This window comes from Harpia harpyja, chromosome 12, assembly GCF_026419915.1.
Source record: "Harpia harpyja isolate bHarHar1 chromosome 12, bHarHar1 primary haplotype, whole genome shotgun sequence".
NCBI classification, from domain to species: Eukaryota; Metazoa; Chordata; class Aves; order Accipitriformes; family Accipitridae; genus Harpia; species Harpia harpyja.
This window is the reverse complement of record NC_068951.1, coordinates 17,638,124-17,652,314: the sequence shown is the minus strand read 5'-3', so window position 1 is coordinate 17,652,314 and position 14,191 is coordinate 17,638,124. Positions and strand designations below refer to the sequence as shown.

At 37.9% G+C, this 14,191-nt stretch overlaps 1 protein-coding gene across 11 annotated transcripts in view; it reads left to right on the top strand.

Moving 5' to 3' along the window:
• STAG1 (stromal antigen 1) overlaps positions 1-14,191 on the top strand; it is a 207,162-nt gene that overhangs the window by 134,881 nt on the left and 58,090 nt on the right. For 10 of the 11 annotated variants that reach the window (XM_052804003.1, XM_052804002.1, XM_052803998.1 and 7 more), the window contains 3 exons: positions 5,738-5,836; positions 11,257-11,336; positions 13,857-13,964. In XM_052804003.1, coding sequence (XP_052659963.1) covers positions 5,738-5,836; positions 11,257-11,336; positions 13,857-13,964 — 287 coding nt within the window. The remainder of the gene's footprint in view (positions 1-5,737; positions 5,837-11,256; positions 11,337-13,856; positions 13,965-14,191) is intronic. The other variant, XM_052804005.1, reaches the window with a different exon arrangement.

The window sequence follows — 14,191 nt, the reverse complement described above, 5'->3', positions numbered from 1 at the left end:
ATTTGGGGAGGCACAGAAAGGAGGAAGGAAGTGCAATGGGAAGAATATATTGAAAAAAGACAGAATAAGAACCAATTAAAAATGCAAACCCTCCAAAAGTACAAGATCCCTTGACAGCGTGGTTTTCATTGGCACAACCTGAAAAACTTGCCAGCTGATACCTAAATTTCTTGATTTTGCTTTGATCAGGAGATAATTTTTGCTATGATCAGTACTTAAAATACGGAAAAGATGAAGGCTAAGGCAATAATCATAAGGTACTTCCGTTTCATATGAACAGAAGTCTCCCCAAAATGATTAACTTCTCTGGAAGCTTGCTACTACAAAAAAGAGAGGAGGCAGCAGTGCAAAAGATTCATGATCAGTTTCATACTCTACTTCAGAAGACATACAAATTAAACCACAGGGAAGATACAGTTCTTGCACTTCTTTGTAGTAGCTCCAGTGTAGTCTTTCAGAGGTAGGATGCAGAAGTTTACTTCTCTAATTTGGGAAATCTGTATATTTTATATGTTAATCCTATCTCTTTCCCAGATTTCAGATGAATGTCTATAGGGCTTTTTTGTTTTTTATAGATTACTTTCTCATTTGAATATGGGTTTTTAGTTCTGCCTTTCTCTCCTTTTAAGCTTCTTTTTCATTCCCGTTGATCTGGGAGCATAAATTAAAAATATATAACATTATAATATAATTGCATAAAGAAACCTCTTAAAAAAAAAAAAAAGTTAAATCAGACTATCCAGTCTTAATTTTCACCTGCCTCACTGATGCATGGAATTGTTTTGAAACCATAATTGTGTCTCTAGATACCTAGACAATCATGGTTCTTACACCAGTTCCTGACACATAAGAAAATGCCTTTTCCTTCTTTGTGTGCCACTACTTTACTCATTGACTGTTTCTGTGAAAGGAATGAACCCAGGGTCCTCTGGAACAGATGGTGTTTGAATACTTCGTTGTGATGGCATCCTAACTTAAAAGGATGAAAAAATAGAACTTGTTTTTAAGATTATATAGAAACTGAAACTGTAGTTTTTCCAAACTTTGGAATGTTTAACTTTATATACTTGGTACCTGATTTCCTTGGGTTTGGGAAAGCTTGAGAAAATAAAAAAAAATGCATCAGATGATACACATTATCTTCATAAATGGTATTGAGTGGGCACATGCAGACAGAGCACAACAGCTTTCTCCTGCCAGGAATACTCCTGCCATAGGTACTATTGTGCTGCAGGACATTTTCATCTGTTTCTCTCTGGCAGTGTAACTATTTCTGTCATTAGGCAGCAGACTACCTCAAAATACACCACCCTAGAGCATCAAAATGCAACACAGTATATCATAGTCATCCCATAAACTGTAGGATTGAAGATACCCAGTAATTTAGATCATTTTTCTATGCAAGAGGAAAAAAACAAACAGTGCAGTCTGCAGAAATATGGTGGAGCAAAGAGCTGAGCAAATTAATTATCTATTATTAAATCCTGATAAATTTTAAAAAAGAGCAGGATACCCTTAGCCACCAAAAAAGAACGGGAAAAATCCAAAAGAAGAAACATGAAGGGTGAAAAGAGAGAAACTACTTTGCTGCCTCTCTTGACCACCCACCTATTTAAAAAATACTTAAAACTGTGTTTCTGGGGGCTCAAAAAGTCATCATCTCTATGTGATCTAAGCCTTCATCTGGTGTGTGAGCCGACACATAGCAGTGCACCTTTAATTACCATTTCTGTGGCTGTGGTATCCCTGAATGTTAAGAAAAGTCTGGTTCTCATTGGAGATGGCAAATTAATACTCAAAAGTATCAGCTGTATGGAACATTAATAAGAATCTAAGGTGGCTTGAGGCCAGGCTACAGATCACTGTGAGACTTACACAAGAGTTACAGATTATTGCTTCGAGTCCTGTGATCAGCGTGTAAAAAATATGACAATGATGTGTTTCCATCAGGATGGATTCTTTTTCACAGGTCTGCCATATTAAAGGGAATTTTGAGTAGAGCATGACTCTCCCAGACAAATGTAGACTACCCCACACTGCTGGCATGAAAGGTGTATGTATTGCTTTTTGCTTCGTTACCAGCGGTAACAATTTTTTGCTCAAAACTCAGAAGTGTCTGGAGGATTATCTCAACAAAAATAGGGAAAATATGAGAACTGTTTGTTATTAAAGTGTTGATAAACATTTGATGTTTTTGTTTTAGGTTCTAATTTCAAATTGTAAATAAAGCATTAACAATTAAGTATTGATGCAAAGCATTTCTCATTCATGAAAAAGAATTTTATATAACAAAAATAATAAAAAATATAAATAATTATGTAAAAATGCTTTGAGAGAAGGAGAATTACAGGAATAATTAGAGTGGAGAAAGAGGCATGCATAGAACTGATGACAGTATGGATGAATTCAGGATTTTGCAATATTCAAGTGTCACAGCTATAAATTGGACAAAACCCCAAGTAAGTACATTTTTCTGGAAGATGTAACTCAGGAGAATGGAAGGTCTTAGTTTTAGAATGCTGATAATGCAAATATTTTGTCTGTTACTTAGAAAATAGCAAGGCTTTCCTTTCAGATATGTTCTTTCTGGCTGAAAAGCATAGATGTGACTACACAAAAATAGCTGGAAAGTGATGCTCATTTTCTTTAACAGAATTAAAGGTATTGCATGGTCGCAAATATTTGCTGCCTTAGGTTGAGTCATATTCTCTATGACCTTAAGCTCAGAATTGCAAAAAATCTGGCTAAAATCTAGTCCAGGAAATATTTTTGTTTATTCCTTCCCTGCTTAAGGTAACCCACAGTGGTTCTCACAGTCATATTTTCTAAAAAAAACCTCTAGTGTTGGTTATTCCACAGCTTTCTGTAGCAGTCTGAGTGCTTAACTATGTTTGCCACTAAAAAGTTCTTCCTCGCGTAAGCTAAATAGTCTGTGTTGTAATTTTATTGTTTCTTTTCCTGCCACTGTGCACATAAAAAGTGACGATTACTTTTTTCCTCTTCCTTCAAAGCAAACTAACTTTTCTTTGTTGTGCTACAAACATATTTCCAGAAAGTTTTCTTCATTACCTCTTGTGTCCATTCCATACTTTGCCCAGGCCTTTTTTATTTTATCTTCCTTCTGGTTTTTGTATTCCTCTTGTGCTTGAACTCCTAATTAATTCATGAGTTAAATAAGTTCATTTCTTAGTTTAGTAAGTCTCTTCCTGTCCTTGCTCTGTATTGCTGTTTGCAGCTTTTACCCTGGCAAAAGTTTCTTAGGAATTACCCTAACTTTAGCATTCCCACCCACTTACTTCCTTGCTAGATAGGAAATTTCTGCTGTTTCTTTCCCCAAGAAGTGTTTGGGGTGTTAAAAGCTCATGTTACTTGGACAATTCTCATAGTTACTGAAGAAACATCTTGTGTCTGGCATGTTGATTGTCTCTGGCACATTGCTACTCCTCCATTCTGCACTTCAGTGCAGTATATCCATGTACACTTCACTTCTGCCTGCCTTAGGTTCTTGTCCAGGTCATTGCTGTTTATGCTTCCTCGTGGGTTCCTGTCATTAATCTCCCCTGACTCTAATTTAAAACCTTCATAACAGGATTAGCAAGCTGACATGCAGGGGCCCTTCCCTCTCCAAAGAGATTAATTCTCTCCTTGAACAACAGTTTAAAAAATAGACCTTTTTGCTATCAGAGAAAGTCCTCCTCCTATCATTTGTCTGCCAAGAAAGGCAGTCATTTCCTGGGATTGCCTCTTTGTCTCCTGGGCCTTTGCCCTCAGCTAGAGGGACCAGGTGTAACACAACTTTTCTCTCCTTCTCACCTACTCCTGCAGTCACTACTTGTCTTCTGCCTCGTATCTGGTGAGCGGCAGGAGGATAGTAGCCTGGTTCAGTATGCTTTTGTTAGCATCTGGCTTCAGTCTCCTGGCAAGCCACGCGAGTACCAAACGTTCACAGGTGCACTTCCTATCTACCTTGCTTGATTTGCTCACTTAAGACTTACAGAGACCCTCAGTATCAGGCCTGAACTTAACTCTAGGACCATTGATCCACGGTGTTTGGTGAAGCCCGCAAGGGCTTTGGGCTCCACGGGGAGTCCAAACCTTATCTGCACAGGTCTCAAGTCTCATTGCTGTTGGCACTGGTTTTTTTTCTGTACCTAACCAATTCAGAGTTTTGCATTTTGGGACTACAGCACTGGCTGAATAACAAGCCAATCTGGTCACAAACGGGACAGTCTTCAGTGGATTTGTAACTAAACCTGCTACCTCACTGTTGCTCTGTAGTGTTCATCACATGCCAAAACTGATGCTGATCCTCTGTGGCTAAATAAGCTAAGGCCGTAAGAGGCTTACATCCTCTGCTAATGATTAGTGATGACTCCAGAGATCCTGGCCTTTCTGAATGCCACACAGCAGAGGAAACACCGTTTCTGGTACTGCAACACAGGTACCATTAAAAGAAGAATGACAAACAGCATTTCTCTGTGCTTTTTTAGCAGTTGATCACATCCATATAAAATTTTTCTTCAAGAAAGTTCTTTTCTGTGCCTTGAAGGATCTTATGATAGGTCCTTTAAACTTAACTTTCATCTCATTGACTTTCTCTGCAACGGTAGTCAAAAAGTTCCCTAGAAGAGAGCATGAGTGCTCAGAGACTCCTCATACAAGGAGATGATTTCTTAGGAACAATAGTTCTTCAAGGAAAAGTTCTTCTGAAAATCCTCCTTTCAACTTCTGTCCTTCTTTTATCTTCTATTTCAATTTTTGAAATAAGTGGGAAGGAGGAAAGAAACTTAAAATTATTTTTAGGTTCTGTTTTTATGTCAGTCTCTGAACGTTCTTTCAGTTTTTAGCTTGAGCAGTTTTTTAAATACAGACTTGATTATAGAATAGATAGGCTCAGAAATGAAGCTGTTCCTACAGGTGACAGACCTTGATCCATAGGCACTGTCTGGTGACACCCACATTTCCTGCCTACAGCCCACCAGATCAAAGCAAACCCTATCTAAGGAGCAGCTGGGAATGTGCTGCTGCCGTCAGAACAACTCAGACAGACAGACACAAGTTGCTCTTCTTCCCAAGGGCTCCTCAGGCTGTGGCTTAGATGTGTTGTTCTTGTGGCAGCAGCCTGCTCCCCACTGGAGGGTCTCAGGCCTTTTGCATCCTTCAACATGTGCCTGTCCTATGAGAGATGGGATGTAGAAAATTTCAGAATAATAAATCCAGTGTGTACTCCTTCTGTCCCTGGGAGAAGGAAAGACAATGCTTGGAGACGGCTGAGTTGCTTGAGTGGGCTACATGCAGCCCATGCTCAGTCATTTTGAACACTTGTGCATTGATTATAAACACCAGATATCAGGCAGAAGTTAACTGTAGTCTCTTTCCTAAAGATAAATAGCCACACTGTCTTCACCAACCACCTTGAGATCATACATCTTTATTTTGTATTTACTTGCTACATTCTTTATCTTTTTGTGGAGTTCCTTGAAAGGGAAACAGTAATAGACGTTTAAGTGATGGCACATTAAATTCTTTATATATGCAAATAGGGAGAAAATTTAACATTGTATGTAGGCAGCTGCATGTGGCTTTTGGTTTTTAGCTGAATTGCAGATTGGCTTTGGTAATTCATTTGCATAAAATTTTAAATGTACATTAAACAAATTACAGTATGATATTAGTTAATATTCATGTGCATTTGATTAGGGTATTCTATCAGCTAATCTTAGTGTGTTTTATTTAGCAAGGTGAAGTGAGGTTGAAGTGTTTGAAAGCTCTTCAGAGTCTGTATACCAACAGAGAGTTATTTCCAAAACTGGAGCTGTTCACTAATAGATTCAAGGTAAGAGGAAATACAATTTTTGGAAGGAGTACAGAAAATAAAAGTATCACCTATCTCATCCTGTTGCGGTCTTTGAGTCATGTATATTAAATGCAAAAATAAACTCATTTGTTTGTGACAAGGCTTGTAACTGCAGTAGTAAAACTGTATTACTGAATGCTGAGATTAAGCTGAATTCATCTTACAGTGTTTATCTTGTAAGATTTGTCAGGCTTGGCCAGGATGATTATTTATCTGTTTGTGTTATTGATAGTTTATATATTGTCATTATTCAGTCTGCTTGTACTTATTTAATTTTAGATTTATTGAATTGTAAGGTCGTGTACTGGGTGTTTCACACAATCTAAAATACATCTGAAAGTAACAGCCTGTAACAAAAGATTGTTTATAAGACAGCTTTTTAGTTGAATATGTGCTTGTGTTTGGAGGAAGAAATACGTTGATCTGCATCACGATATTCTACACAGTGAAATACCTTGCTGCACAACAGGAGTTTACATTGTGCTTTTAGACAAACCCCTGAGCATAATTGTCCTGTTTAGGAGATAAATACTGGAGGAGTATAATTCGTGGAGTTTCTTACTAGCACAAACACACTGACTTTTTGTTTAATATCTTGATGAGAATGTTGCTGTTAATTCACTTTGTGGCATGACTGCTTTACTTCACAAGTGAAGTATCTGGAGAGATGAGTATAGAAATACCATCATTGCTTCTGTTTGGATGCTCTGCAAAGAAAGCTTTCAGGCACTGTCACCATGTCATTTGGCACCTTTTACCATTGCTTTTGTGTTCTGGAGAACCCCCCAAGGAAAGACTAATTTTATTTATTTTCGTTTAAATAATGATTGTAATGCTGATGCCAAATTCTGTGTGGAAGAGAAGTGGAGATGACTGATCTATTTTCATTTAAATCATGATTATAATGCCGAAGAAAAATTCTCTTTAGAAAAGAAGTGGAGATTTAAATACTCATAAATACCTACTGTATTTCTCACTGTAGATTTTATATTGCTTCACTGGTTTTGTCTGTCATTGCAGTTAATATTAACTCTTCCAGTTTGATCTAGGAAAGCACAAAATATAGAAAACTTGTCATATCTTCACTGTATGTAAACGATGCATAAAAACATAATGGTAATCAGCCTTTTACCACATTCACTTGAGATGGAGAAAAAAGATGCTTAAACTGCAGTAAAGTCTAGCCATTAAGGAAGGCTTTTTGTCCAAAATGATAGTTATATAATAGAACAGACTCTTTATTAATAATCTGCCCTTAAAAATCTCAAATGAAGGAGGTTAAATAAATATCTGTCAGGAATGAACTTGGTATGGTTGACTTTAAAGTAGGAGATGAAACTAGATCATTTTGTGAGATCACTTGAGCACCTGTATTCTTCTAATGTTATAAAGTCAGTTTCTGGGACTATTGCAGTAAAGACAAGTTTGCTGTCATCAAAGAGTACCTGGCAAACAGGTTCAGACCTCAGACTACTTCTGTAATGCCTCCATAAGTCTGGTTTGCTTATCATCTCAGGACAACCAGAAATACCGGTTAACTCTCGAGAAAAAAGAACCCTCCAACCCTGCTGCTTTTCTTGTTCTATCTGTGCAGACTTACAGATTTATTTATATTTGCTCCTTCTGTAATTCGATTTATTTTGAAATAGGCCACTAAAACTCTCATGGTCTCTATATCTGCTTCTCTTTACTAGAAAATGTGCTGGATGCTTCTCTCTTAGCCTCCTATAATTTGTAAGAGAAAATGCTGCTTCGAATCTGAACCTGTCCCATCCATCAGCAAAACTTTTCAAGACGATTGGAGGCACTTTGAGAAATAGTTACTCAGTAATGTAATTCAAAAAACTACAGGAACATGAAACCTCTAAATATTTCCTCCTGGCTTTTTCAGGGTATAGACAATTTTCTTTTTTAGAAGAAGTTAGGTTAGCCTGTGCATTTCTTCTTGGTTTAGAATGGCACAAGGAATTTTCATTTCTGTCAAAAAGATTCAGACAAAAGGGAGCCCTGTTAGGAATCCTTGTCTTTCTTCTGTTCTATTAAAGCTGTTTTTACTACAGAAATCTGTATCATTATGAAATAAATTAGAGAAAAAGTGAGTTCAAAGTCTCTGTGAGCCTAGAGAACAGATATGTTTAACATGATGGTTTATCAGCTTCAGTTTCCAGCCACATCAAGAGAACAAAAAGCTGGCACTGGCCAAATGCCTGCACTTGGATTTACAGCTGTGCTGACAAGGATGCAGCCTTTGGCACCAGGATGGAGCAAAGTTTCAAATTACTGGTTTTTGAATCTGTGATACATTACTTAAATGTCTCGCCACCACAAGCTCTACCACCACCCCCTGAAAAATAATTGACCTAAATGCTGCTTATTTATATTTCCTCATCAGACTTCAGTTGACCTGCACAGTTCAGCTGGTATTCAGCTCAATCCATTCAAACTGTCAAGAGAAATCTCTCTAGAGATCTTCTAGCTGTTCAAAGTATAAATTAATTTGATCCAGAATGACTTGTACTGGGGTGTTAATATTTCACCACCTTCCAGATAGCTGTGACAAGGATCTGATAATGTCACTTCTCCAACGGAAAGACGTGTGTTCTTTCCAACATTTGTTTGTGTAGGTGATATGCTAGAAAATAAGCTTTGTCTGTCAAAAACAGTTTTGTCCATCAAAGAGGAGACTTTTGTTTTCTATCAAGAATTCCTGTCTAATACAAACATTAACTGAAGCCACATGGGAAAGATGTGAATTAGCTCTTTTGCAGTCAGTGTCAAAGTCAAGACACCAGCAGATTTAGGTGTATCCATTTAATTCCTGTCCCTCATCCCTGACCCTTTGCAGGAGAGTGCTGTCTGCATGGCCTGAGAGGCAAAAGGAGATAGATTTGCTCTTCAGCCAGCCTTGTTCACAGCCTAATACATAACTGCAAACTGATCTTCATAGGCAGTGAAAATTAATATTTCAAGTTACATGTAGAAGCCTGTGTCCTATTCTACCACTGTACAGTAGTACAGGAAATGTTTGTCAAAGCAGATTGAGCAGCTGGGGTTTGTAACTTACTAAACCACAGAAGTTACACCTTCCAGAGGCATTAGGTGTTCAGGTCTCATTTTCAAGGATCTTGGTGCCTGGCTGGCAGGTGCCATCACACAGAGATGCTGGCACCAAGGCTGAAAATAAGAAATGATGCATCCACACTGTTTATTTTAAGCCTGATGTTTCTGGGGAAAGTTGAGAGGCGAGAACAGTCTTTTTGGATAAGAAAACATTGTTGCATCAGTTGGTTTCAAAGTCCAAAATGACTCCAAATTCAGAGTACCTCTTGCTCTGTAGACAGGAGAGAAGACCCTTTCCTTTCCAGGCTTTTTTCAGAGATGTAGGAGTTTTATACTTGTGTGCTTATTCCTTCATGTGCAGTTAGTTCCCTCCTGGAGTTTAAGATATACTTTGAGGGAGTATATGAAATTCCACTGAAACTTTTAAGATCAGTATCTCTGGCTGTTCCTTCTCTTGATTTTGTTGTTGTTAGTTGTTCCTTGGCCAGGACCTTAGGAAAAAATGACAGCAATTTTTTTTTCTTGTCCATACACAGAATTTCCTGTTTGGAAAGTTATTTCACTGTTTCATTCTCTTCATGGACTTCTCACGGTCTCTAAAACTGTCTAGGTATAACAGTTAAATGTATCAAATTTCCCAGGAACTTAATGGTGATTTATAGAGGTGCATTCAATCATAGTGACACAATGTATCTCTCCAGACCTAGTTTCGTTGAAAGGTAACACTTGAAACAGCCACAATGCATTCTTATAGAATCATAGAATCATAGAATCATTTCGGTTGGAAAAGACCTTCAAGATCATCAAGTCCAACCATTAACCATGCCCCCTAAACCATGCCCTGGAGTACCCTATCCACTCGCTTTTTGAATACCTCCAGGGATGGTGAATCAACCACTTCCCTGGGCAGCCCATTCCAATGTTTGACAACCCTCTCAGTAAAAAAATTTTTCCTAATATCTAACCTAAATCTCCCTTGCCTCAACTTGAGGCCATTTCCTCTTGTCCTATCTCCAGACACCTGACAGAAGAGACCAACACCCTCCTCACTACAACCCCCTTTCAGGTAGTTGTAGAGAGCGATAAAGTCTCCCCTCAGCCTCCTCTTTTCTAGACTGAACAACCCCAGATCCCTCAGCCGCTCCTCATAAGACTTGTGCTCCAGGCCCCTCACCAACTTGGTTGCCCTAAACCAAGTTCTTTCCATGATATTCCTAAAATCTAGTATTGAAGTAAGCATCAGTTGCTTGATATTCACCTTCAAGCATTTAAGTGCCTGGAATAGTAGAGAAAAGAGATGAACACCTTTATTTTGTCCTGATTTGTTCTTGGTGACTTTCACTGTTGTTTCCTAACACATCTCTTGTTTCTTTTCCAGTCCCTGACTTCTATTTTTTCACATCCCAAAACGTCATACAGTACCTAGTCCTTCCTGAAGCAGGTCGAGCCAGAAGGATCAAGTTTTATTTTCAGATGGCCCAATTTCTTGTCATTAAATTGATCAGTCAAGCAAAAAACATCAACACATATTGCATTTTTATGGATGGGTAGAGATTCTCCCCAGACAGGGAGAACAACATACGCTAATCACATCTATTTTTGGTTGCCAGTGAGCAAGCTGGAACTAAGGAGAAAGAAACCCTAAGGAGACTTCTCATAACTACAGGGTCCTTAGAAGTTATAAAATCATTACATTAGATTGGAAAGTGGTCTGTTTGTCTCCACTAGAAAGAGTATAGGAAAATACAAAGCCAAAACACAGAACTTCCCACTTTCCTGTGGAAGGTCTGTAGAGTAATTCTTGAGATCAGCTTCAAACCTTAAGACATAGCCAGGTATGAAGGCCACAACTTTATAGGCAATGTGCAGATGCATATATTCAGGGGTGATTTTCTTTACAGTATTTCCGAATATGCATATATGCAGCATTCATTGCTCTGAAATTATTTGTTTTCAGGGGAATGAAGTGGGGCAATTTTTCTGCTGTCATCCAACCCAAGTACATTCCTTTTCAGGAAAGAACTGTTAAGTAAGACCAGTCCAGAACAGTGCTTCAATTCCAAAGTCTTCTTGCTTGTTCTCTGGAAAACATACAAGGATAAGGACTGTTTGTTAAGCGCTTGTTCTCAGTCCTGTGTAATTGCCTATTGTTCCATTGTGCATATAGCATACAGCTTCCTAAGATGTACATTAAATGGTTGAATAATATTAAAGGGCTTTCATGTGTCTAGTTGAAAGATCTTTCTCCCCAAGATAATTTATTTTGTAATCTATAGAATTCTTCATCTGATAGCTGTTTGTGTGTGTCTGTTTTGTCACCGTAATAAATTCCTTTTCAGGATCGCATTGTATCAATGACACTTGATAAGGAATATGATGTCGCTGTGGAAGCCATTCGATTAGTCACGCTAATACTTCAGTGAGTATTTTTCAAAACCAGTATATTCCCTTTGAAAGTTACCTAAGCCAGTAATATTTAATTGACTTGATTTCTTTGCTTGTGTAATGACGTGAATCTGTTACTTTACACTTAGTATGAAGTCGAACAAAATGTGTAATAATATGGTCATGAAGCTAAATAAGATATTCCATCTCATGGAAATACAATAGGCAAAGTATAAAAATGTATTGATGTATTGAGACTATTAGAGCACCCATTGTTGTGGAAGAATGCCAAAGGGCATTTATACCTTTTGCCAAGGGCAAAATGACTGTCCTCCCCAAAGCAAGTATCTGTGGGTTACATTTGCTGAAATAACTCTAGCAGTAACTAAGCAAAGATCCACTGTTAGGAGATTTGATTACCTGACACAGCTGAAAAGAAAGTAATCTGGTAAATAAGCTGACAGGGAAAAGATGCTAACTTCAGCACCCTTGTTTGGGTTATGTGGAGGTGGCAGTGGTAGCTTGCAATTTTAAACACTTGGCCATGCATGAGGAGACATGCTTCCAGGCCCCCAACTTTTTCTTACAGAGATGCAGTGGCTTCCCTGAGGCAAAGATCCAGTCTAAAGATCATCCCATGCTCTGATTGTTTGAACCAGCCTGTCCACGGCAGCCTCATGAGTGTGCTGCTGGAGGAGCACTGCTAGGCTTTTATTACATATTCATTAAAACATATGTTAAAGAAAATCTGTTTTACAAACAGATGCATAGAATTTCTGCATCATACTTTATACCCAGTGGCTCCACTTTGAAGAATGTTCTTGGACATGCAGAATTTGGATGAAAGATTAGACTAGCTTTTCCTCTTAGTAAAGCAGTCTGGACTTCATTTTTTTTATTTATGAGTCACTCTCCTTTACAGATATTAGACTTGTAATATTAGAAAGAAAGGAAATGTCATACTGTTACATTTTTAAAGCAAATATAACAAATACAATCACAAATGAGATGTAGAACAAATCTGTTCCCATTATTATTAGCAATGTTTGGGAACACAGTATGATCTTAGGTCAGGAATTGTCCAGTGCACCTTTTTTTTCCTGTCCTGTTTTCTCTTTGGTTGCATGGTGAAAACATAGCTAATGCATTTAGCACCAGAAGAATATGGGTCACGTTGAACAGCACAGAGCAATATTCTGTCAGGTAGGAACTCCAAAAAGGTGTCATGAACAATCATGATGGGGAATGACCAATTAAAAATTATTTGTAGTATGAACCCAAATGCTGTATGGAGTCCTGATACATAAATGTTTCTGATGAATGCTGACTGAACAGAGAGGGAAGTAATATCCCTGTATGCGACAGTGGTGATATTTTGATAGCATTGATGGAATATCATTGTTCCATGGCTCACAGCATTTTTCAAGAATATTGCTGAAAAATGGAAGTTTTTCTGAGTTTCAGAAAACTTGCACACAAAATCTACCTTGAGCTCGGAAACTGCAGAAGCCCCAACTATGTTGTTTGCCCAAGACAAGGGCAAAAGGTGGCTTGTTCTTGTCAATAAATAATTATAGAAAATAAACTTTTCATCATCTTTTATCCAGCACAGCAGGCTATGATCAGATTCTGTTCCTTGATGTTGAAAATGAAGTCTGTATCTAGTCAGCACAGTAACTACGGTAAAATGATTGACAATTTATTGTATCAGCATTATTGTAATTCTAAATGCACACAATAATTCAATCCTAAAGTGATTATGTGTTGATTTGATTGGTGGACGCACAGTGCTAGTTCTTTGTCCCCACTTTGTGGCATAATTGGGTTTAGTTTTCTACTGCCTGTGTCCAGAGTATTTCTGTGCTTTCTCCAATTGCTGAAGCAGTTTCATCCACCTGGCCTGGCCCTTTCAGCAGCTAGAATTGGGAATATGCCTTCCTACTTTCCAGGCCAGCAGAGAGACACCTCCTGCCCACAGCGCACAAGAGCACATGGACTGTCATGTGAAAAGACTTAACTTCTGAGAATGGAGTAGGCCAGGAGGCTGAAGCAGGTTTTCCCAGTCCCAGATTTGAATACTTTAAAAATTAAAAGCTTTGAAAGGAAACAGACATTACGATAGAAGTAAATAAGTTTAAGCAAGCAATTAAATTTTCCTCATGTAACATTCTAGGTTTTTAGTTTAATAATGTTCAATAATCAGTGTTTGGCATCTTGCAATATATGCATTGTAGTTAGTGTGATGGTCTAAGTAATTGAACAGGGCAAGATTTGTAAGCAGTGATGACATTTTTTTCATAATTTTTTTTTTATATATATAGATAGATAGATACAACTGGGAGAAGGAAATCAGACAAACTTCCAGTCTTACAGGCCCTTTAAATATCTCTGTATTTGGAAATTGAACCAAAGATCCTTGAAGTCAGTGTTCAACCATTTAGGATTTTGTATGAAGGAAATCAATCTTGTAGCTGTCAAAAGTAAGTTACGGGAGGTGAGGGGATTGAAATTAAACATTTGTTTTAGTTCAGGTGTTACTTTCTGACTCTTTCAGTGGAAGCGAAGAAGCTCTGTCAAATGAAGACTGTGAGAATGTGTATCACTTGGTGTATTCAGCACACCGGCCTGTTGCAGTAGCAGCTGGAGAATTCCTTCACAAAAAGTAAGTTATCAGTTGCCCTGGAATAAGACCAGATTTGTGAATGGTTCCTAGTAGAGGTAAGATCAAAAGGCAAAGAAGCAATAGAGTGAAATATCCCAATTTAGCAAATCAGGTATTTAATTTAAACAGAGACTTATTATCTTGTTTAAATTCAAGACCTAAAGATTTCAAGAAACCGAATTTACATTTTTCTTGCTCTAGAATTCAGATAACTTTTCCTAACTCCT